This window comes from Hordeum vulgare, chromosome 7H (genome assembly GCF_904849725.1).
Source record: "Hordeum vulgare subsp. vulgare chromosome 7H, MorexV3_pseudomolecules_assembly, whole genome shotgun sequence".
Lineage (NCBI taxonomy): Eukaryota > Viridiplantae > Streptophyta > Magnoliopsida > Poales > Poaceae > Hordeum > Hordeum vulgare.
The window spans coordinates 547,893,040-547,918,252 of NC_058524.1; the positions used below are offsets into that span (position 1 = coordinate 547,893,040).

The 25,213-nt window shown below is 43.6% G+C and overlaps 2 protein-coding genes across 3 annotated transcripts; one reads left to right on the forward strand and one right to left on the reverse strand.

Annotated features, from left to right (window-relative positions):
* Positions 1–16,166: 16,166 nt before the first annotated feature.
* On the forward strand, positions 16,167–20,343 carry LOC123409886 (cinnamoyl-CoA reductase 1-like). 2 transcript variants are annotated; one of them, XM_045102758.1, is made up of 7 exons: positions 16,167–16,518; positions 17,125–17,294; positions 17,396–17,488; positions 17,716–17,901; positions 18,980–19,142; positions 19,385–19,574; positions 20,005–20,343. In XM_045102758.1, the coding sequence occupies exons 1-7, from the start codon at positions 16,386–16,388 to the stop codon at positions 20,135–20,137; spliced, it is 1,068 nt and encodes a 355-aa protein (XP_044958693.1). In that variant the 5' UTR covers positions 16,167–16,385; the 3' UTR covers positions 20,138–20,343. The 2 variants fall into 2 exon arrangements, with proteins under 2 accessions (XP_044958693.1, XP_044958694.1); XM_045102759.1 differs by lacking the exon at positions 17,396–17,488 and having other exon boundaries at positions 16,171–16,518.
* A 599-nt stretch (positions 20,344–20,942) lies between these two features.
* LOC123409887 (histone-lysine N-methyltransferase ATXR4) lies at positions 20,943–23,678 on the reverse strand. The gene is made up of 8 exons (XM_045102760.1): positions 23,435–23,678; positions 23,270–23,365; positions 22,902–22,957; positions 22,592–22,718; positions 22,328–22,397; positions 22,051–22,230; positions 21,544–21,615; positions 20,943–21,431 (listed from the first exon to the last, which is right to left on the reverse strand). The coding sequence occupies exons 1-8, from the start codon at positions 23,627–23,629 to the stop codon at positions 21,313–21,315; spliced, it is 915 nt and encodes a 304-aa protein (XP_044958695.1). The 5' UTR covers positions 23,630–23,678; the 3' UTR covers positions 20,943–21,312.
* Between the last annotated feature and the right edge of the window lie 1,535 nt (positions 23,679–25,213).

Consider the following 25,213-nt stretch of genomic DNA (forward strand, 5'->3'; position numbering starts at 1 on the left):
AAGGCTCCAAGGCCACGGGGGAAATCCTTTGCATATTTGCCTAGGAAGTCCCTTAAGGCGTAGCCGTAGCAGAAGGATTCCTGGTGCCGTCGACACACCTATTTCTGGCGCCATTGGAAGGTCTTTTGTTGCAGTAGCAAGTCCCGGTTCTAAGCCATGCAAAATTCCACATTGAACTACTGAGTAGTCATCCAGCCGCGGTTGCCAGATGTTCCCAACATCTTGAGCTGCCGATTGCGAGGCGCATCACCAAGTGGCGCATCAAGGACATAATCCTTTTGGGAAACCATGAGGACAATCCTCATATTTCCGGCCGAGTCTACAAAGTTACTTCCATCATCTTTCAGCTTGGCTTTCTCTAGGAACACATTAAAATTCAAGGGTGCTACGGCGCGAGCCATTGATCTACAACATAAATTTGCAAAGATTACTTAGACTATTGTTCAATATAATGAGTTTAGTTAATCGTATTACAAAAAAAATCCACTCAAATTGACATCCCTCCAGTCATTCGAGTGACACGTGAGATGAGTTGGCTTCAATGGTGAACATCTCCATGTTGATCATATGTACTATATGATTCATGTTCGACCTTTCGGTCTCTTTTGTTCCGAGGCCATGTCTGTACATGCTAGGCTCGTCAAGTTTAACCTGAGTGTTTTGCGTGTGCAAAACTGCCTTACACCTGTTGTATGTGAACATATAGTCTATCACACCCGATCATCACGTGGTGTCTCGAAACGACGAACTTTCGCAACGGTGCACACTCGGGGAGAACACAATTTTATCTTGAAATTTTAGTGAGGGATCACCTTATAATTCTACCGTCGTCCTAAACAAAACAAGTTGCACAAAAAGGATTAACATCACATGCAAATCATAAGTGACATGATATGGTCATGATCTTGTGCTTTTGATCTTCATCTCCAAAGCACCGGCATGATATCCATCATCACCGGCAAAACACCATAATCTCCATCATTGTGCTGCCATCGAGGTTGTCACGCCATCTATGCTTATACTACTATTTCTACTGACTTAGCGATAAAGTAAAAAAACATCAGTGAGCGCCAAAAAATTAAAGACAACCATATGGCTCCTGTCGGTTGTCGTAGCATCGACGTGCAAGTCGATATTAATTATTACAACATGATCATCTCATAAATCAAATATATAACTTAATGTCTTTGGCCATATCATATCACAACATACCCTGCAAAAACAAGTTAGATGTCCTCTAATTTGTTGTTGCATGTTTTACGACGCTGCTATGTGTATCTAGCAAAAACAATTCTTACCTACACAAAACCACAACGGTGATACATAAATTGCTATTTAATCTCCTCCAAGGACCTCCTTTGTGAAATCCGATTCAACTAAAGTAGGAGAGACACACACCCGCCAGCCATCTTTATGCAACAAGTTGCATGTCAGTCGATGGAACCGGTCTCTCGTACGCGGACGAGTAAGGTTGGTCCGGGCCGCTCCATCCCACAATCCCGCCGAATCAAGAAAATACTAAGTGTTGGGGAACGTCGCATGGGAAACAAAAAATTTCCTACGCGCACGAAGACCTATCATGGTGATGTCCATCTACGAGAGGGGATGAGTGGTTTACGTACCCTTGTAGATCGTACAGCAGAAGCGTTAGTGAACACGGTTGATGTAGTGGAACGTCCTCATGTCCCTCGATCCGCCCCGCGAACAATCCCGCGATCAGTCCCACGATCTAGTACCGAACGGACGGCACCTCCGCGTTCAGCACACGTACAGCTCGACGATGATCTCGGCCTTCTTGATCCAGCAAGAGAGACGGAGAGGTAGAAGAGTTCTCCGGCAGCGTGACGGCGCTCCGGAGGTTGGTGATGACCTTGTCTCAGCAGGGCTCTGCCCGAGCTCCGCAGAAACGCGATCTAGAGGAAAAACCGTGAAGGTATGTGGTCGGGCTGCCGTGGAAAAGTCGTCTCAAATCAGCCCTAAAACCTCCGTATATATAGGTGGGAGGGAGGGGACCTTGCCTTGGGGCTCAAGGAGCCCCAAGGGGGTCGGCCGAGTCCAAGGGGGAAGGTCCCCCCCCCAAACCGAGTTGGACTTGGTTTGGTGGGTGGGAGTCCTTTCTTCCCTTCCCACCTCCTCTTTTTTTTCTCTTTGATTTCCTTTCCTAGGCGCATAGGGCCCTTTTGGGCTGCCCCACCAGCCCACTAAGGGCTGGTGCGCCACCCTCATGGCCCATGGGCTTCCCCGGGGTGGGTTGCCCCTCCCCCCCCGGTGAACACCCGGAACCCATTCGTCATTCCCGGTACATTCCCGGTAACTCCGAAAACCTTCCGGTAATCAAATGAGGTCATCCTATATATCAATCTTCGTTTCCGGACCATTCCGGAAACCCTCGTGACATCCGTGATCTCATCTGGGACTCCGAACAACATTCGGTAACCAACCATATAACTCCAATACGCATAAAACAACGTCGAACCTTAAGTGTGCAGACCCTGCGGGTTCGAGAACTATGTAGACATGACCTGAGAGACTCCTCGGTCAATATCCAATAGCGGGACCTGGATTTCCATATTGGATCCTACATATTCTACGAAGATCTTATCGTTTGAACCTCAGTGCCAAGGATTCATATAATCCCGTATGTCATTCCCTTTGTCCTTCGGTATGTTACTTGCCCGAGATTCGATCGTCAGTATCCGTATACCTATTTCAATCTCGTTTACCGGTAAGTCTCTTTACTCGTTCCGTAATACAAGATCCCGCAACTTACACTAAGTTACATTGCTTGCAAGGCTTGTGTGTGATGTTGTATTACCGAGTGGGCCCCGAGATACCTCTCCGTCACACGGAGTGACAAATCCCAGTCTCGATCCATACTAACTCAACTAACACCTTCGGAGATACCTGTAGAGCATCTTTATAGTCACCCAGTTACGTTGCGACGTTTGATACACACAAAGCATTCCTCCGGTGTCAGTGAGTTATATGATCTCATGGTCATAGGAATAAATACTTGACACGCAGAAAACAGAAGCAACAAAATGACACGATCAACATGCTATGTCTATTAGTTTGGGTCTAGTCCATCACGTGATTCTCCTAATGACGTGATCCAGTTATCAAGCAACAACACCTTGTTCATAATCAGAAGACACTGACTATCTTTGATCAACTGGCTAGCCAACTAGAGGCTTGCTAGGGACGGTGTTTTGTCTATGTATCCACACATGTAAATGATTCTTCATTCAATACAATTATAGCATGGATAATAAACGATTATCCTGATACAGGAATTATAATAATAACTATATTTATTATTGCCTCTAGGGCATAATTCCAACAGTCTCCCACTTGCACTAGAGTCAATAATCTAGCCCTCACATCATCATGTGAATTACATTGTAATAAATCTAACACCCATACAGTTCTGGTGTTGATCATGTTTTGGCCGTGGAAGAGGTTTAGTCAGCGGGTCCGCTACATTCAGATCCGTTTGCACTTTGCATATATTTACGTCCTCTCCCTCGACGTAATCGCGGATGAGGTTGAAGCGTCGTTTGATGTGTCTGGTCTTCTTGTGAAACTGTGATTCCTTTGCTAAGGCAATGGCACCAGTGTTGTCACAGAACAAGGTTATTGGATTCAGTGCGCTTTGCACCACTCCAAGATCCGTCATGAACTGCTTCATCCAGACACCCTCCTTAGCCGCCTCCGAGGCAGCCATGTACTCCGCTTCACATGTAGAATCTGCTACGACGCTTTGCTTGGAACTGCACCAGCTTACTGCACCCCCATTAAGAATAAATACGTATCCGGTTTGCGACTTAGAGTCGTCCGGATCTGTGTCAAAGCTTGCATCGACGTAACCTTTTACGGCGAGCTCTTCGTCACCTCCATACACGAGAAACATCTCCTTAGTCCTTTTCAGGTACTTCAGGATATTCTTGACCGCTGTCCAGTGATCCACTCCTGGATTACTCTGGAACCTACCTGCCATACTTATGGCCAGGCTAACATCCGGTCTAGTGCACAGCATCGCATACATGATAGAACCTATGGCTGAAGCATAGGGGACGGAGCGCATATGCTCTCTATCTTCATCTGTTGCTGGGCACTGAGTCTTACTCAATCTCGTACCTTGTAAAACTGGCAAGAACCCTTTCTTGGACTGTTCCATTTTGAACCTCTTCAAAACTTTATCAAGGTATGTGCTTTGTGCAAGTCCTATCAGGCGTTTTGATCTATCCCTATAGATCTTAATGCCTAGAATGTAAGCAGCTTCTCCTAGGTCCTTCATAGAGAAACTTTTATTCAAGTAACCTTTTATGCTCTCCAAAAACTCTACGTTGTTTCCAATCAGTAATATGTCATCCACATATAATATTAGAAACGCCACAGAGCTCCCACTCACTTTCTTGTAAATACAAGATTCTCCAACCACTTGTATAAACCCAAATGCTTTGATCACCTCATCAAAACGTTTGTTCCAACTCCGAGATGCTTGCACCAGTCCATAAATGGATCGCTGGAGCTTGCACACCTTGTTAGCATTCTTAGGATCGACAAAACCTACGGGTTGTATCATATACAACTCTTCCTTAAGGAAACCATTAAGGAACGCCGTTTTGACATCCATTTGCCAGATTTCATAATCGAAAAATGCAGCTATTGCTAACATGATTCTGACGGACTTAAGCATCGCTACGGGTGAGAATGTCTCATCGTAGTCAACTCCTTGAACTTGTGAAAAACCCTTTGCCACAAGTCGAGCTTTATAAACGGTCACATTACCGTCAGCGTCCGTCTTCCTCTTAAAGATCCATTTGTTCTGAATGGCCTTGCGGCCCTCAGGTAGTACCTCCAAAGTCCATACTTTGTTCTCATACATGGATCCTATCTCGGATTTCATGGCCTCTAGCCATTTGTTGGAATCTGGGCCCACCATTGCTTCTTCATAATTTGCAGGCTCATTGTTGTCTAACAACATGATTGATAAGACGGGATTACCGTACCATTCTGGAGCAGTACGTGGTCTCGTCGATCTGCGTGGTTCAACAGAAACTTGAACTGGAGTTTCATGATCTTCATCATTAACTTCCTCCTCAACCGGCGTCGCAATGACAGAGGTTTCCCCTTGCCCTGCGCCACCATCCAGAGGGATGAGAGGTTCGACAACCTCGTCAAGTTCTATCTTCCTCCCACTCAATTCTCTCGAGAGAAACTCCTTCTCGAGAAAAGCTCTGTTTTTAGCAACAAACACTTTGCCCTCGGATTTGAGATAGAAGGTGTACCCAACTGTCTCTTTTGGGTAACCTATGAAGACGCACTTTTCCGCTTTGGGTTCCAGCTTTTCAGGCTGAAGCTTTTTGACATAAGCATCACATCCCCAAACTTTAAGAAACGACAACTTTGGCCTTTTGCCATACCACAGATCGTATGGTGTCGTCTCAACGGATTTTGATGGTGCCCTATTTAAAGTGAATGCAGCTGTTTCTAATGCATAACCCCAAAATGATAACGGCAAATCAGTAAGAGACATCATAGATCGCACCATCTCTAATAGAGTATGATTACGACGTTCGGACACACCATTACGCTGTGGTGTTCCAGGCGGTGTTAACTGTGAAACAATTCCACATTGTCTTAAGTGAGTACCAAACTCGAAACTCAGATATTCACCCCCACGATCAGACCGTAGGAACTTGATCTTCTTGTTACGATGATTTTCCACTTCACTCTGAAATTGCTTGAACTTTTCAAATGTTTCAGACTTGTGCTTCATCAAGTAGACATAACCATATCTACTTAAATCGTCAGTGAAGGTGAGAAAATAACGATATCCGCCGCGTGCCTCCACGCTCATCGGACCACACACATCGGTATGTATGATTTCCAACAAGTCACTTGCACGCTCCATTGTTCCGGAGAACGGAGTTTTAGTCATCTTGCCCATGAGGCATGGTTCGCACGTGTCAAGTGAATCAAAGTCAAGTGACTCCAAAAGTCCATCAGCATGGAGTTTCTTCATGCGCTTTACACCAATATGACCTAAGCGGCAGTGCCACAAAAATATGGCGCTATCATTGTTAACTCTAACTCTTTTTGTCTCAATGTTATGTATATGCGTATCGCTATCAAGATTCAATATGAACAATCCTCTCATATTCGGTGCATGACCATAAAAGATGTTACTCATAGAAATAGAACAACCATTATTCTCTGACTTAAAAGAGTAACCGTCTCGCAATAAACAAGATCCAGATATAATGTTCATGCTCAACGCAGGCACTAAATAACAATGATTTAAGTTCATCACTAATCCTGACGGTAACTGAAGTGACACTGTGCCGACGGCGATTGCATCAACCTTGGAACCATTTCCTACGCGCATCGTCACTTCATCTTTCGCCAGCCTTCGTCTATTCCGCAGTTCCTGTTTCGAGTTGCAAATATGAGCAACAGAACCGGTATCGAATACCCAGGCACTACTACGAGAGCCGGTTAAGTACACATCAATAACATGTATATCAAATATACCTGATTTTTCTTTGCCCGCCTTCTTATCTGCCAGATACTTGGGGCAATCGCGCTTCTAGTGACCCATACCCTTGCAATAGTAACACTCCGTTTCCGGCTTAGGTCCAGCTTTGGGTTTCTTTGTCGGATTGGCAACAGGCTTGCCGCTCTTCTTCGAATTGCCCTTCTTGCCTTTGCCGTTTCTCTTGAAACTAGTGGTCTTATTCACCATCAACACTTGATGCTCTTTACGGAGTTCAGACTCTGCGACTTTCAGCATCGCAAACAACTCGCCGGGAGACTTGTTCATCCCTTGCATGTTGTAGTTCAACACAAAGCCTTTATAGCTTGGCGGCAGTGATTGAAGGATTCTGTCAGTGATAGCTTCTTGCGGGAGTTCAATCCCCAGCTCAGCTAGACGGTTGAGTACCCAGACATTTTGAGCACATGTTCACTGACAGATGAGTTTTCCTCCATCTTGCAAGCATAGAATTTATCGGAGGTCTCATACATCTCGATCCGGGCGTTCTTCTGAAAGATAAACTCCAACTCCTAGAACATCTCAAATGCTTCATGACGCTCAAAGCGACGTTGAAGTCCCGGTTCTAAGCCATACAAGACTGCACATTGAACTATTGAGTAGTCCTCCTTACGTGCTAACCAAGCGTTCTTAACATCCTGATCAGCCATAGCGGGTGGTTCATGTCCTAACGCAGCATTAAGGACATAATCCTTCTTCCCAGCTTGTAAGATTAGCTTAAGATTACGAGCCCAGTCTACAAAGTTGCTTCCATCATCTTTCAACTTAGCTTTCTCTAGGAACGTATTAAAATTCAGGATGACTGTCGCGTGAGCCATGATCTACAACAGAAATATATTCAAAGTGGACTTAGACTATGTTCAAGATAATTAGAGTTTAACTTAATCAAATTATTCGCTAAACTCCCACTCAAAAAGTACATCTCTCTAGTCATTTGAGTGGTTCATGATCCACTTACACTAGCTCAAGTCCGATCATCACGTGAGTTGAGTATAGTTTCAGTGGTAAGCATCCCTATGCTAATCATATCATCTATATGATTCATGATCGACCTTTCGGTCTCATGTGTTCCGAGGCCATGTCTGCACATGCTAGGCTCGTCAAGCTTAACCCGAGTGTTCCGCGTGCGCAACTGTTTTGCACCCGTTGTATGTGAACGTTGAGTCTATCACACCCGATCATCACGTGGTGTCTCGAAACGACGAACTGTAGCAACGGTGCACAGTCGGGGAGAACACAATTTCGTCTTGAAATTTTAGTGAGAGATCACCTCATAATGCTACCGTCGTTCTAAGCAAAATAAGGTGCATAAAAGGATTAACATCACATGCAATTCATAAGTGACATGATATGGCCAACATCACGTGCTTCTTGATCTCCATCACCAAAGCACCGGCACGATCTTCTTGTCACCGGCGCCACACCATGATCTCCATCAACGTGTTGCCCTCGGGGTTGTCGTGCTACTCATGCTATTACTACTAAAGCTACATCCTAGCAAAATAGTAAACGCATCTGCAAGCACACACGTTAGTATAAAGACAACCCTATGGCTCCTGCCAGTTGCCGTACCATCGACGTGCAAGTCGATATTTCTATTACAACATGATCATCTCATACATCCAATATATCACATCACATCATTGGCCATATCACATCACAAGCATACCCTGCAAAAACAAGTTAGACGTCCTCTAATTTTGTTGTTGCATGTTTTACGTGGTGACCATGGGTATCTAGTAGGATCGCATCTTACTTACGCAAACACCACAACGGAGATATATGAGTTGCTATTTAACCTCATCCAAGGACCTCCTCGGTCAAATCGGATTCAACTAAAGTTGGAGAAACCGACACTTGCCAGTCATCTTTGAGCAACGGAGTTACTCGTAACGATGAAACCAGTCTCTCGTAAGCGTACGAGTAATGTCGGTCCAAGCTGCTTCAATCCAACAATACCGCGGAATCAAGAAAAGACTAAGGAGGGTAGCAAAACGCACATCACCGCCCACAAAAACTTTTGTGTTTTACTCGAGAAGACATCTACGCATGAACCTAGCTCATGATGCCACTGTTGGGGAACGTCGCATGGGAAACAAAAATTTTCCTACGCGCACGAAGACCTATCATGGTGATGTCCATCTACGAGAGGGGATGAGTGATTTACGTACCCTTGTAGATCGTACAGCAGAAGCGTTAGTGAACGCGGTTGATGTAGTGGAACGTCCTCACGTCCCTCGATCCGCCCCGCGAACAATCCCGCGATCAGTCCCACGATCTAGTACCGAACGGACGGCACCTCCGCGTTCAGCACACGTACAGCTCGACGACGATCTCGGCCTTCTTGATCCAGCAAGAGAGACGGAGAGGTAGAAGAGTTCTCCGGCAGCGTGACGGCGCTCCGGAGGTTGGTGATGACCTTGTCTCAGCAGGGCTCCGCCCGAGCTCCGCAGAAACGCGATCTAGAGGAAAAACCGTGGACGTATGTGGTCGGGCTGCCGTGGAAAAGTCGTCTCAAATCAGCCCTAAAACCTCCGTATATATAGGTGGGAGGGAGGGGACCTTGCCTTGGGGCTCAAGGATCCCCAAGGGGGTCGGCCGAGTCCAAGGGGGGAGGACTCCCCCCCCCCAAACCGAGTTGGACTTGGTTTGGTGGGAGGGAGTCCTTCCCTTCCTTCCCACCTCCTCTTTTTTTTTATTTTCTCTTCTTGGCGCATAGGGCCCTTTTGGGCTGTCCCACCAGCACACTAAGGGCTGGTGTGCCACCCTCAAGGCCTATGGGTTCCCCGGGGTGGGTTGCCCCCCACCCCCCCCGGTGAACTCCCGGAACCCATTCGTCATTCCCGGTACATTCCCGGTAACTCCGAAAACCTTCCGGTAATCAAATGAGGTCATCCTATATATCAATCTTCGTTTCCGGACCATACCGGAAACCCTCGTGACGTCCGTGATCTCATCCGGGACTCCGAACAACATTCGGTAACCAACCATATAACTCCAATACGCATAAAACAACGTCGAACCTTAAGTGTGCAGACCCTGCGGGTTCGAGAACTATGTAGACATGACCTGAGAGACTCCTCGGTCAATATCCAATAGCGGGGCCTGGATTTCCATATTGGATCCTACATATTCTACGAAGATCTTATCGTTTGAACCTCAGTGCCAAGGATTCATATAATCCCGTATGTCATTCCCTTTGTCCTTCGGTATGTTACTTGCCCGAGATTCGATCGTCAGTATCCGTATACCTATTTCAATCTCGTTTACCGGTAAGTCTCTTTACTCGTTCCGTAATACAAGATCCCGCAACTTACACTAAGTTACATTGCTTGCAAGGCTTGTGTGTGATGTTGTATTACCGAGTGGGCCCCGAGATACCTCTCCGTCACACGGAGTGACAAATCCCAGTCTCGATCCATACTAACTCAACTAACACCTTCGGAGATACCTGTAGAGCATCTTTATAGTCACCCAGTTACGTTGCGACGTTTGATACACACAAAGCATTCCTCCGGTGTCAGTGAGTTATATGATCTCATGGTCATAGGAATAAATACTTGACACGCAGAAAACAGAAGCAACAAAATGACACGATCAACATGCTACGTCTATTAGTTTGGGTCTAGTCCATCACGTGATTCTCCTAATGACGTGATCCAGTTATCAAGCAACAACACCTTGTTCATAATCAGAAGACACTGACTATCTTTGATCAACTGGCTAGCCAACTAGAGGCTTGCTAGGGACGGTGTTTTGTCTATGTATCCACACATGTAAATGAGTCTTCATTCAATACAATTATAGCATGGATAATAAACGATTATCTTGATACAGGAATTATAATAATAACTATATTTATTATTGCCTCTAGGGCATAATTCCAACACTAAGGAGGGCAGAAATATGAATATCAATGCCCACAAACTCCTTTGTGTTCTACTCGAGATGGCATCTATGCATAGACCTAGCTCATGATGCTATTCTTGGGGAACGTTGTATGGGAAACAAAAAAAATTCTTCCGCACATACAAGATATTTCCATGGTGATGACCATCTACGAGACGAGAGATTGGATCCACATACCCTTGTAGATCGCTAAGCGGGAAGCGTTAAGAAACGCGGTTGATGTAGTTGAACGTCTTCGCGATCCAAATCGCAAGATGTCCTGCAATCCAATCACGATCAAGTGCCGAACGGACGGCACCTCCGTGTTCAGCACACGTATGGCTCGATGATGATCTCCGCCTTCTTGATCCAACAAGAGGGAGTGGATAAGTACACGAGTTTTTCGACAACACGACGACGTGGCGGCGGTGTGGGTGGACCTGATCCGGCAGGGCTGCATCGTGCGCTACCGAATCAATCTAGAGGTGGACGAACTAGAGGAGGGAGAGAGAGTTGCGCCGTGGCTTAGGTGCACCTGCCATGTCTTCTCTCCAATATATATAGGAGGGAGGGAATGGGTGGCGCCCTAGGGTTGGCCGACGGCACCCCAAGAGGAGGAGGAGTCCTCCTCCAATTGGGTTCGGTGGAGGCGCTAGGAGGAGTCCTCCTCCTAGTCGGACTCCTCCCCACCTCCTCAATTCGGGCGCATATGCCCATAGGGGATGGCCGCCCAGCCCACCAGGGGATGGTGAGCCACCTCTTAGGCCTATGTGCCCCCCCGGTGGGTGGTCCCTCCCGGTGAACTCCCGGAACCCATTCGTAACTCCCGGTACTTTATCGGTAATACCCTAAACCTTTCTGGAACCCGTTTACCTCTTTCCTATATATCAATCTTCGTTTCCGGACCATTTCGGAACTCCTCATGACGTCTGGGATATCATTCGGGACTCCAAACAACCTTCTGTCACCAACATACATAACTTGACTATACTGAAACGTCATCGAACCTTAAGTGTGCAGACCCTGCGGGTTCAAGAACTATGCAGACATGACCGAAACACTCGCTGGTCAATAAACAATAGCGGGACCTGTATGCCCATATTGTCTCCTGCATATTCTACGAAGATCTTTATCGGTTGAACCTTTATGTCAAGGATTCAGTTAATACCATATGATGTTTGCTTTGTCCATCGATATGTTACTTGCCCGAGATTCGATCATCGGTATCTCTATACCTAGTTCAATATCATTGCCGGCAAGTCCCTTTACTCGTTCTGTAATACAAGGACCCATGACTAACTATTTAGTCACATTGCTTGCAAGCTTATTGTGATGTTGTATTTATCGAGTGGGCCCTGAGATACCTCCCTATCACACGGAGTGATAAATCCCAGTCTTGATCCATGCCAACTCAACACACACCCTCGGAGATACCTGTAGAGCACCTTTATAGTCATCCAATTACGTTGCGACGTTTGATACACACAAGATGCTCTTCCGGTGTCAGTGAGTTACATGATCTCATGGTCATAGGAACAGATACTTGACATGTAGAAAAACAATAGCAATAAACTGACACGATCACATGCTATGTTCATAGTTTGGGTCTTGTCCATCACATCATTGTCCTAATAATGTGATCCTGTTATCAAATGACAACTCTTGTCTATGACCAGGAAACCTTGACCATCTTTGATCAACGAGCTAGTCCATTTAGAGGCTTACTAGGGACAGTGTGCTGTCTATGTATCCACACATGTATTTGAGTTTCCAATCAATAAAATTCTAGCATGGGTATTAAACGATTATCTTGAACAAGGAAATATAATAGTAACTATTTTATTATTGTCTCTAGGGCATATTTCCAACAAATATAACATATGGAGCATGCAAAATGATGCAGAAAAAGGAAAAGTTTTGGGGTAAGGTTGCAAGATATTAGTTTCTACCAAAAATGTGAAGTATGAACTGTAGAGATATGCTCCAAGCTCCCAACACATATACCATCCATGTCAGAACAAAAATAATTTAGAAAAATAACAATTATGACTAACAGGGATGGCTTGCTGATGTGGCTTAGTTTTATGGATAAAATAATGAAAATTGTAAGGAAAATATAACTGAGGAACGTTTCCTAAGAGGGAGGTCCTAGAGAACACCTCCAAAGCTGTGTGATCATGATCAAACGAACGTCAATTTTTCTATGAAGCATGGCAATTTTTCTGCTATTTTTCCCGCTACATTGTAGTTTTCTCCTCCAAACATGGCAATTCGTGCAAAGTTGACATGACAACTTTAGTTGACTTGGGATGGCAAGTTGGGCGTTTGCAGGAAAATACACTCGGGGAAATGTTCCTCAAATATTGTGGTCCAAATTATAACTGATAGTCCCCTAAAAATTGTAACTAGTAGTGTGATGTATGACTTGTTAATGTGACATATTTGTATGGTTATAGGAAAAAAGTTAGTCACAATTATTTAGGAATGGACTGTGCTAACATCCGACTGGTCGAAATTTAGGGACAGATCCGAACGCCCCTTTCTCTTACTTAATTGCTAATTACACATCCGATGAAGGACATGTAGGTGTTGATTTGTGATTTTATGCATGCATGCAAACTACAAGACAAAACAGATGATGTCAGCAAAAGATTATTCCTATTTTGAAACTTTAAATGTTTTGTAGCTCAAACCATCGCTCCGATCGAAAAACTATTTTCACATAAAAGATTCGTGCAACGAGGCCTTCAAAACTAGATCCCATGTTGGTATGTTTTGACGACTTTTTTTAGGTCAGAAGTTACCATGCCCGTAGTACTAACTTATCATGGTGTTTACACTGAAGTTACCGGAGGTGTTTCAACTATCTTTTTTTGCGTGGGTCAAAAATTTACCATGATGTTTATAGGTAAATTATCATGTCTACAGTATCGCCTACCATCGGTGACGTGCCTCGGCTGTAGGGTGAGGTCCACATGCCGACATGGCATGACTCACTTTATAAAATAGAACTTTGCTCGTCGTGTCAGTCCATAATTGTTTAGGTGTGTGTCGGGTTGTGCCGTACCCGGGTCTGCCTGTTGGCCACCTATAATCAGTTCTGTGGCGTGTAAAATACCATGCTATTTACGCAAAAATTATTGGGTGTATGTGGAGATATTTCATCACCCCCCCCCCTCACCCCCGTCGCCAAGTTACCAGGACCGGTGTACATAAGTTATCGGGTTTATGATGTGTTAGTTACCATGCTATTCACACAAAATTTACTCATATGACATTTCATCAACTCTCCCTGCCCCGTCACCAAAATCACCATGACCGAGGTACATAAGTTATCAGCTCCGTGATGCGTGAGTTACCACGTTATTCACATAAAAGTTATCATGGGATATTCCATCAACCGCCCCTGCCCCCTCTCCCTCGGCGCCAAAGTTACCAGGATCGGGTTATATAAGTTATCAGATCTACGATGTGTGAGTTACCATCTATTCACACAAAAGTTACCGGGGGATATTCTCACCACCCGCCACGCTCGTGAAAATTACCCAGGGTGTACGATGTGTGAGTTACCATGCTATTAACATTAAAGTTACCATGGGTATATTTCATAACCCCCCGCCCCCCGCGTGAAAATTACCCAGGGGTGTACATAAGTTATCATATCTTGGGGACGTAAAAAGTCATGTTATCTGCACATAAGTTATGGTGGTGTGTTTCAACAACTCCCCCATCTCCACCCTGTCGTCAAAGTTATCAGGACTAGGGTACATAGGTTATCTAGTTTCTAGTGTGTGAGTTACCATGCTATTCACGAAAAAGTTACAAGGTAGTATATTTCAACCCCCCCCCCCCCGCGTTGCCAAAAGTTACCATGACCGGGGTACATAAGTTATCAGGCTACAAAGTATAAGTTACCCTGCTACTAACATTAGAGTTACCATGTGTATATTTCACCACCCCCTCACCAAAGTTATTAGGACGGAAGCACATAAGTTATCAGGTCTGCGATGTGTGAGTTACCAGAAACACCCTCGTCATTATTATAGCACTGACGTAGATACATACTTCCATTATAAACTGGAAAAACAACATGAACTAGAGAAAACTCATGGAAATAAAAATGGAAAATGATTATATGTAGTAGTAAAAATCAGGGTCAAATATCTAGCTTTATACTACAAGTTAATATGCAACTAAGCATGCTGGAGTGGTTTGTGGATCCAGTTGTTCAGAACAACAACCTGAAAGTGCTGAGTTCGAGCTCCAAAGTCTCTTTTTTCATGCCAAGCCTGGGTAAATTTTTGGATGGCTATTAGTAGATGGGGAAAAAAGTAATTGTGTGCGGGCCATCAGGTCGCGGAGAAAAAGAGAGCAATCTACTCAATAAGATCGTAGAAAAAAAGGAACGAGAAAATCCAGATCGCCACATTAACGCGAGCGAGCGACTTGCAATGCGGACTGAGCGACAGCAAAAGCGTTCGGATCTGATCGCAAAATACAAACATCCGGAAGTTATTAATTTCGTTTAGGAATAGAGGACATGCATCCAAAAACAGTAAACAACTAACAATAGCAAAAAAGGTTAAAGAATTATGATTTTAAAATATGACCAAGTATTCTACTCAGATTTGAACTTCGTGAAGAATTGACATATGTAGTGGTTTAAGCGAAAAATAAAAGCGGACCTAAAAAATGCTTGAACAATGTTCTTTTAGAGCACCGATTTTGGCCCTTTGTCCATAACAGGACGCATGTTATTTCTTCATGAAACTTTACATGAGTCAAATATTTGATTAAGTTTGTTAAAAAATAGAACTAAGTTTCGGCTATTTTTCCTATATCCATATTTTACGTCGTGAAGAACAAGATGTATGTTATTTCGGTTATTCTTTTCCGCTACATGGCAGTTTTTGCCTCCAAACATGGCAATTCCTACAAAGTTGCCATGGCAACTTTAGTTGATTTGGCATGGCAAGTTGAGGGTTTGCAGGAAAAAATGCTCCCAGAAAATGTTGCTTAAATATTGCGGTCCAAATTGTAACTAATAGTCCCCTAAAATATGTACCACATGCATCCTAAAACAGTAAAAAGCCTAACAATATGCAAAAGAAAAGGTTCAACATTTTCAGTTAAAATATAGCCGGGTGTTGTACTCACATGTGAACTTCGTGAAGAATTGACATCCATTGTGATTTAGGCAGAAAAACAAAAGCAGGCCTAGAAAATGCTTGAACACTGATCTTTTTAGAGCACTGATTTTGTCCCTTTGTCGAGAACACGAGGTACGTTACTTCTTCATGAAAATTTACATGTGAGTCAAATATTTGACTATGTTCGTTAGAAAAATAGAGTTGTTTAATTCTTTTGTGAAAAATAAATATGATATTATTGTTTGTCTGGTGCATGTGCACCCAGAAGCCAAACGTACGTGCCGGTGTTGATTCCAAGTTTTTTTTTGAGAAAAAAAAAAAAAGAAGCATGCCGTCGTTTAACTTGTGCGTGCGGTAGCGTGTGTACACGCACGTTATGATTGTACTTGGTGTTCATTTTTAAAACGTCTCATTTTTTAAATGGAAAATTAGATCATAAAGGATCAAGAAGGAGGATCAATATGCGGCTGGATGAATCAGCGGTGGTTGTACGCTGGAATAAGTATATTTTTCTCATGGGAGACGACGCTCCCATCCCATCATCGATCGACAGCGAGGTTGCGGACACACAACTACGTGAAAGATCGAGGGACTACACACGGAGAAAATCATCACAAAACAAAAGACCAAAGCTGAAAGACTCTCTGCATCTTCTTTCAAAACTATAAACCCCGCACGGCACGAGGCCAGCGCAGCGCGGGCGTGGCGAGACGCGGAAGGAACAAGCAAACATCGAGAGCAGAGCAGAGAGCTGTAGAGGCGCATTAGGGGAGAGAGAGAGAGAGACGGGCATGGAGGAGGCGGCGAAGACGAGCGTGGTGTGCGTGACCGGCGCGGGCGGCTTCGTCGCCACGTGGCTCGTCAAGCTCCTCCTCTCCGACTCCAAGGCCGGCTACACCGTCCGCGGCACCGCGCGCGATCCCGGTAAGAGCGCGCCGCCCCGGCCTTCCTTCCTTCGCTCTCATTTTTTGTTTCCTTGGCTTGCCGTCGACGATCATAAGTCTTTTTAGTTTCTAAATATAGTTTTTTTTAGAAATTACATTACGAACTACATACGGGGTAAAGTAAATGAATCCATATTTTAAATATGTATATATACATTTATATGTAGTTTGTAGTGAAATATCTAAAAAAAATATTTAGGAATGAAGAGAGTCGAATGTAGTTGCCGTTGATACGAAATGCCGCGAAGCAGTCCAGCCGACCACGAGCATACGTGGTTGTTGCCTTGTTGGAAGGAACTTGGAGGTAAGCTAAAGCATTTTGAGATCCTAAAATTTGATGCTCCCATTTTTTTTCCTTCTTGAGATCCGATCTCATGGGGCAAAACTTGGAACAAACCACAAGAATCAGAAGATCCTACGTTCCTAGTTTCTTAAAGCTTCAGGATTACTTGGGCACACTTGTTTTTATGGTTCGGCTAAGCTTCCATTTTCACAAAAAATAATAAGAAGTACGTGCATGTTTTGGACAAATGATGGTGTGTTATACTTAGTGTATACGATGGTGGTGGCATGTTTTGTGCTGCAGGTGACGCTAAGAATGCCCATCTCAAGGTGCTAGAAGGCGCCGACGAAAGGTTGCAGCTTGTCAGGGCTGACCTGCTGGACTACGACAGCGTAGCGTCGGCGATTGCCGGCTGCGACGGCGTCTTCCATGTCGCCTGCCCTGTCCCCTCCGGCCGATCAACCGACCCCGAGGTGACCTGTCAAGAACTGTCCCCTCTGTACACTCATATGAACACAGTGACTTGGTAGAATGCAGTTTGTCAGCAGAAGTAACTTTACCTGACCTTCGGCAGAAATGTTCTCAAGAACGTTGTCCAAAGAAAGATCCCCTAAAAGGACGACGATCTCTGACTGGTAGGAGACATTCTGAATGTATACTGCATAAGGTGTGAGATCTGCAACATTTGACCATGCTTCAGGTCATGGTAGCAGTGTAGCAGAGGTTTATGCTTTGTGTATCATCAGGCTATCCGGTTTGAGGCTGACCTGCCATACATTACTTTTTTTCCTTTTACCAGGGCCATTGCCTACATACAACCACTGAGTTAATCTCTAGAAATAGGTAGTTATTCTGAATTTCTGATGATTTATTCGTTGCTGCTTTGCTTTGTAGGCAGAGGTCATAGCTCCTGCTGTAACAGGCACACTGAATGTGCTGAAGGCCTGCCATGAGGCGAAAGTTAAGCGAGTAGTCATGGTGTCTTCAGGTGCTGCAGTGGTCGCCAATCCTAACTGGCCAAAGGGTAAAGCCTTTGATGAAGAGAGCTGGTCAGACGAGGACTACTGCAGAAAGAATGGGGTAAGTAAGGCAACACCTGTATGGCTATATGATTGTTTAGCCTACGTGGTCTGTTACATTACACAGACTCCTAATATTTTGGCTCAATGTTTCGCTTGCAATGTATAGGATTAAGAGTTGATGTTAAGGTTGACATTTACCTCTGTCTTAGATCAAACTTTTTTATTCGAGAGAAACCACTAAGCTTGATGTAGAACACAAGCGTTTAGCTGCGAAAAACATCGGAAAACCCCCGTTACACTCACATGCCAATTGCAACTCCAGTCTCCAGATCCCAGCATGAGAACAAATGTCCAGAAAGAATCTTATCTGATCATCACTCGCCTTGATCACCCCTAGATCTGCATCATTTAGCGAGATTCGGTCCACCTTGTGCTGATCATCAGAGTCTAGAGCACATTTGAACACTTCCTGTCTTTTCCGGTTAAATATTTCGTTGATGGAACTCCTTTTTATGTCTTGAGTTCACCTTGTTCTTTGTCTTGATGGGATACTATTGATTTGAGCCATGCATACATGTCTCATCAGCAGCTCACGATTTGCAATAGACCCTTCCAATAAAATCTAACTAACAAAAGTTATGGCCAAGGAGCGAAAGTTGCAAATCAAACCAGCCAAAACTAGGAAGAAAAAAAAAGGTCTAGCTAGCCAAGATCTATAAATTAACCAAGTAGAAAGAATGCCACACACAAAAAACTCTACTGGTAGCTGGCATTGACTGAAAATTTAGTTTTGACTCATAGGTTGGCTCTGACTCAAAACAGGTAAAATAATTGGTTTTGACTCAAAAGTCACTTTTTATTCATGCACTCTGTTTCTATTCTTCGCTTTGTTTTGGAAGAGAGAGGATTTGCTGAACCATGGTTCAGCTCGTCCATGTCTCTAGAACACACAAGAGAGGATTTTCCAAAAGGAAAGCATCATCAATAGTTGGCTTTCAGCCTTAGCTTAATGCAAAATTCTTCTGCTAACCACACAAGATACTGCTGCTGTCTTGTTATTATTCTTATAAAATATAATTATTTTTACTGGATCACCCATTCAAATAACAAAACAAACATGTGTTGTTATTTGTCAGGATTGGTATTACCTTTCCAAAACACTGGCGGAGCGCGAGGCTTTTGCTTATGCAGCAAAAACTGGGTTGGACATTGTAACTATTTGCCCATCATTGGTAATTGGACCATTGATGCAGTCTACAGTAAATACGAGCAGTAAAGTTCTCCTTAATTATTTGAAAGGTGGGTGTGTTATGTTGTTATGTTAGTCTCCTCTTTGTTTACATTATATAAAATTATGGACATAAAAAAGGATCTTTGCACTCGGTTGCACGTTTCCAACTGAACAAATGATACTACTCCAGTATTTAATTATATTGTAAAGAAGAGCTGAATATCATTAAAATGAAGCTGTTCACCAAACTAGTTTAGGATTCTAGTTCTGTTTCTGTATTACTAAAATTAAAATACTTATCTTTTTGCAGGAGAACATGATACTGTAGAAAATAAAAGCAGGGATATAGTGGATGTTCGTGACGTAGCCGATGCTATTCTTCTGGCGTATGAGAATCCAGAGATGTCTGGACGGTACATATGTAATGCACCTGCAATAAAAGTCTGTGATATGGTAAACATACTGAAGACCTTATATCCAACTTACACATATCCCAAAAGGTAAGCGCCTTCCTCAGCAGGCAACTTTGTTTTATCTTACCTGCGCTATAGCTATTTTAGTTCTGCATATCATGAGTTAGTTGGCACTGCCTAAAAAGGAAGAATAAATAAACTTCAGTTGGCTTTGGAAATGTACTAGAATTGAACGCCCATTTGTCTTTCCTGGGATAAGCATGTTGCTACATCGCTTGGAAGTACTTGAATGGGGACTGGCAAATTGAATAAAGACTAGTAGAGATTCACATTCCTAGAATTGTAACACTTTGCACGTATCCATACCAGTGAGCATGTAGTTTGTGATATGGACTGTAAAATTTGAACAATGTTGTTTCACCATATCACCAAATGCTGCTCTGTGTGTGTCCTTCACCCCTGATTTTGTATGGTTAACTTGGATGAAACTTACTTTTATCTCCAAATTTCTATGTAGCTTTACGGAAGTGGAAGGAAATCTTGTTTATAGTTCAGAGAAACTTCAGAAGCTAGGATGGACCTTCAGGCCTGTAGAGAAGACCCTGGGGGACAGCGTCGAATCCTACAGAGCATCTGGCCTCCTGAAGTGAGCATCCAACTGGGACAAGCTTGTTTGTTGATCCTTGCAAATTATTTCTGATTCATGTAAACAGAGAAACAAAATAAGTTTGTGACACAATCATCAAGGGAATCATGTTACCATAAAAATAATTAAATAAATAAACATTATGCAAGCCTTTCTTTTGCAGAGTCTTGAGGTGTTTCGAGCAAAATAGCTGCATTGTTCTGCTGCTTCTACGAGTGACTTGCTGCGTCATATGCGATTGCTGAACTTGCTTAACTAGGACTATATTGACCATTTTTCAAGACCTGTATGAACTGTTGGTGTACAAAATTCAGCATGGTATGGGAGTCGGACATCCTCAGTTAGATGAGTACATCTTCCCAGAAATCATAACTACAAAATCTGCAAGAAGCTCATGTTTCCCCAATGTCTCAGTTTGTTGGGGTCAATGAAACTCAAGTATGTAGAGAGTGGGAGACACAGAACTGTTAATATGAAAATCAATTCCATTCGTTAATTGACCAATATATTAAACTAAAAACAGCGGCGAAGCTCAAGCTGCTCTTTGCAAATCAAAGGGTAGTGATTGAACTATCTTCAACATTGCAAATCAAAAGGTCACTGTATAGTTGAAGTTCAAATATCACGTTTGTCTATTATCCAGGCAACTGAAGTTGTTAGGCTTTAACCGATCCTTTTTTCTCTACATCATAGATAGCTCGATGGTTGACAGGTTCACTGTTCATGTCTAATCTGCATAACAAATGACAATGTGAAGACAGAGATTTCTTCACCCCCCAAATACTGATGTTAGCTTTGACAAACGTATATAGAGAATGCGTCAAGACTGAATACATGTCTGAAAATTCAACAATGGCATCAAACGAACACCAAATGATCTTACATTGTCAACTTACAATCTTTAGCACTTAGTCAACGACAATTCCGGCAAGATGGTGACAAGGCCATGTAGAATTGGGGGCAGCCTAAAAAACTGCCTAGTATTTGGACTCTACTGGTTCACTTTACACTGGGGGCATATCTTGACAGAGGAACCTTCAAGTGTTGGTGCCTACTTGCTTCATCAGATGCAGAGGTGCAGTCCTCATGGTCGGCCACCTTATGAGAATTCAATGAACCATAGCAGAAACTGATGTCACACAAGTCGAGGGAAGCGACCACTAAGGCAAAACATGAATTTTAGTCCCCAGATAAGCACCGTTGGCAACGGCACTGGAAGCCAAATCCTTCAGTGAGAATCTTCTGCCTGGCGTTCACATTCATGCTTGTATCAATGTAGCAGATGCGCAGCTCTTCACCTATGACGGATGCAACAGAGCAGCATTAAGATATTGGTACACATCGGTGTTTTTGCTTTTAATTTTGTCAAGAGAACAAATCCTGCATAGGTACTGTTACACCTATCTATACCTTCATCAATATCACGAAGGGTATTCAATTTAGCATCTGCATTTTCCAGCCAAACTATGTGGGTATTTGGATCTGCAAGTTGACAGGAAAAGAATATGAATATTTGGATTTGAATTCGAAATGCAAGAAGTAGAAAATCGCTGCTTATAGGAAGAAATTACAGCCATTGATGTGTGTCACATTATACTAGCAATCTTCTTTCTAATGCATCAATTGGAAGATAATTCATATTCTTTTGAATGTAAAACAATATATGCATTTCATCATTGAGTGAAGCGAAAGCAACCAAATACTGCACTAGTGGATATAACTTGGAGTTGCGTAGTACTGAAATAATATTGGAAACTCAGACAGCACAATCAACATTTACTATGCCACAACAAGACAGCAACAAATTCTATGTCACAAGGAAATGCAGCAGTTAAATCCTTGCTTTCAAATAAGAACTTTAGAAGTCATATCCTGGCTTTCAAATAAGAACTTTAGAAGTCATAATGAAAGCCATACCACAATCATGGTTGTAGAACGAGGGGAGCATATATACAGCATTGCCAACTGATGCATCACATGTTACCGAGGCTACTGCTGAGGATAGAAGATCCTCATATGAACTTGCAACCAATTCAATACGGAATGCATTTACACGTATTCTTGCAAGTACATTGATGTACCATTGTTTAGTCAAAACTAATACTGTCAAAGAAACTTTGTCATGAAAATGAGGTTGTAGTAAGTCCAGGAAAACCAAATGATAGAGGGGTTGAAATAAGATATAAAAGGATACAAGTGGTGAGTTCTTCCTGAAACCCTGCCTTCCTAAAAGTGGACTTCAATAATTCGAACTCCTCTTCCATCTATTATATTCCAATAATCCATGTCAGGACCAACCGTACAACAACATAGGGCAAGAAACATGTGAATGCTATAACATTCTTTTTTCTGAGATGATAATAGTTACGCTGTGAACATGAACATATGAAGCATAAGAACAATTAACTCCATTCTAGGTTAAAAAAAACTAGCCCGACAGCTCGCAAAAGAAGGCTACCTCAATAATTGTATCCTGGTGCAATTGGGCTGGCTGAAGAATGTCAAGACAATCTGCACCGACATCTCCTGATATAACCATGCAAGCTAGCCGCTTGACCATGTATGGGTACTTCAGACCACGTGAACTTCAGAGCATACAAGAATCAAAAAAGGTAAGCCAAGAAACCAAGATGCTACACTGACAATCACAATGCCTAGCAAAGCGGCAATATCGTACCAATAACAAAACAAGTGTAACTGACAACATTATTAGAGAGAAGTCATGAGATGCACATCTACATCAAGATGAAGTGCAGTAACCAACATACCTACAGTGGTCATCTAACAAAGACCAGTCAGCCTTCTTCTCAATCCCATGGAATCCCTAAACAGGATGAAACCACGCATCTTAGCCGCTTAAAAGAGACAGTAATTTTGCTCTTCCGAAAGAAGGGGAATTAGCAATGCTATTTTTTATCCGTCTTGACAGTCAAAGGAACATCATACAATAAAGTTCAGCTGTCATGGCAAATCGCACTCTCTTTATTATTAAGAATAATTGAAGGAGTAAAGTCAATGCTCACAGAAGAACCATGTACGGAGTATCATAACACTGTCCTTACTGGAACTGTACAAATGAACGAGACCACTAGAACCTACTGAATCTGCAGGAAGAATAGCGCGAAGGCATCATCACCTCGGCGTGCTCCCGGCAGGCGTCGCTGCAGAAGTAGCAGTCCCCTCTGGAGTCGTCGCCCTTCCCCGCTTTCCTCTTGAGGCAGCGGTAGCATACCTGAGGAGACCAATCCGATATAGTTCACTCCATTCGTAGCGAGCATGAAGCAAGTGCTGGGGCGCTCACCTCGTGGAAAAGAGAGCGGGACGGATGGGTGACGAGAGGCTGCGCCGAGTGGAGGACCTCGCCGGTGGCGATGGGACGGGTAGCGAAGACTCCGCGGCCGGCTGAGTCCGTCAAGGCGACGCGGACTGGCGGTGGGCCGCGAGCAGCGACAACCGCCACCGCGGTGGAGAGGAGGCGGCGGCGGACGAGGGACATTTGGGAATGCAGAGAAGAGATCTCACCCGTTGATCTGGTTGTACTCCCTCTTTCTCAAAATAAGTGTCTCAACCATAGTACAATTTTATACTGAATCTGGTACATAATTGATACACTTATTTTGAGACGGAGGGAGTATCTGCCAACTGAGCTTCATCAACGGTAATTTGGCTGATCGTTATCAGTCATCTCATAAAATATCTACCCCTGCGTAAACTAATATGAGAGCATTCAGATCACTATTTTTTATTGTATCTATTAACACACTGTAGACCTCGTAAACACAAATACATATGCACATATACTCACTCTTATCAAGTACTAGTAAGACTGCACACGAAAATTCACGTGTATAGAGAAGATAATCCGGTAATGATAGTGAAAAATATTACAAATATGGTACACAACTTAAACATTTCAAAAAACTTATGCCAACAAATCTATCATGCTTATGTACAAAGTCAAGAATGGTCTTGCTCATTGTTTCCGAAAAGCTATAGTTTAGACAAAATCTATTTTGCAATGTATCTAATCATGTTTCTCCATAAAGGCAAGGATGGTCATCCCATTATTCTTGAGATGCTGCTGGTTGTTCTTCAAAATTATGAATGCCACATGTTGGGGACATGACCCCGTGATATAACCCGCGGTTTGAGTCGGGTTAGATTATAGGCGGCTCAAGAAGTATATACACAACGAAGTTGTAGAAAGGACAAAAGGACAATAGGAAGACTTACCAAGTGAGCCACGTGACGGTCCAATACCCGAAGATGGCGAATCAAGGCCCACGAGGTGGAAGACGCGAGAAGCTTTCCTAACTTGAGAAATAAGATGAGGTAGACACTACAAGAAATATGCCAACTAACGACCTTTTGTCAGTGACCCTGGAAGGAATGGTCATAAATCTATGACCATTTGACATCATTTGGTCGTAAATTGTCTGGAGGGGTCCTGGCCCCAAAAACCAACGACCATTTTCATCAGAAAGGTCATCACTTGCTTACTGGAAAAGGTCATAAAGCGGACAGCACCTGGCACTGCCTTATTTCTAGGTGATAATGACCAATATGAATGGTCGTTACTGGGCTGGTGACCAGCGGTGGTGGTGCTGACGCCACGGCCACCTCACCCATCGGCAGTTGTTGCTGTTGCTGTTGCTATCTACATGTGCTATCCAGTCGACCATAACATCCTCCACTGGCGGAGCACCCCGTTGGGCGAGGGGTGGCAGCCGCCATACCTTGATGTCATGCAAAAAAATGTATAGCTACGTGTAACGTATCATCGGGCTGGTTGGGTTCGCCCATTGTCTCGTCGACTCGTTGTATCGATGGAAAAATCGTTGTTTAGTGGAATGGACCACGCAGACGCAGGGCCATGAGGCCTTGAACTTTCCACTTCTTATTTACTGAAACAATAGCTCCTAGACCACACACAACCCTAGCGAAACCTCCACTTTCCTGCTCTGTTTCATAGCGCGGCGGCGCCTGACCAGGCCAGGACGACGCAGACGACGAGATGGCCGACAACAGCCGTGGTCTGGGCATCGAGCCGTCAAGCAAGCGTGAAGGGTTGCGACCTAGC

Coding starts and splice junctions, on each gene's coding strand:
- LOC123409886 (XM_045102758.1), top strand. CDS start 16,386: ATGGAGGAGGCGGCGAAGACGAGCGTGGTGTGCGTGACCGGCGCGGGC. Junction 17,295..17,395: donor GCCGATCAACCGACCCCGAG/GTGACCTGTCAA, acceptor GACCTTCGGCAG/AAATGTTCTCAAGAACGTTG. Junction 19,143..19,384: donor TCTCCTTAATTATTTGAAAG/GTGGGTGTGTTA, acceptor ATCTTTTTGCAG/GAGAACATGATACTGTAGAA.
- LOC123409887 (XM_045102760.1), bottom strand. CDS start 23,629: ATGTCCCTCGTCCGCCGCCGCCTCCTCTCCACCGCGGTGGCGGTTGTC. Junction 22,719..22,901: donor TTGTTAGATGACCACTGTAG/GTATGTTGGTTA, acceptor TATGCTCTGAAG/TTCACGTGGTCTGAAGTACC. Junction 21,616..22,050: donor GTTCTACAACCATGATTGTG/GTATGGCTTTCA, acceptor GTCAACTTGCAG/ATCCAAATACCCACATAGTT.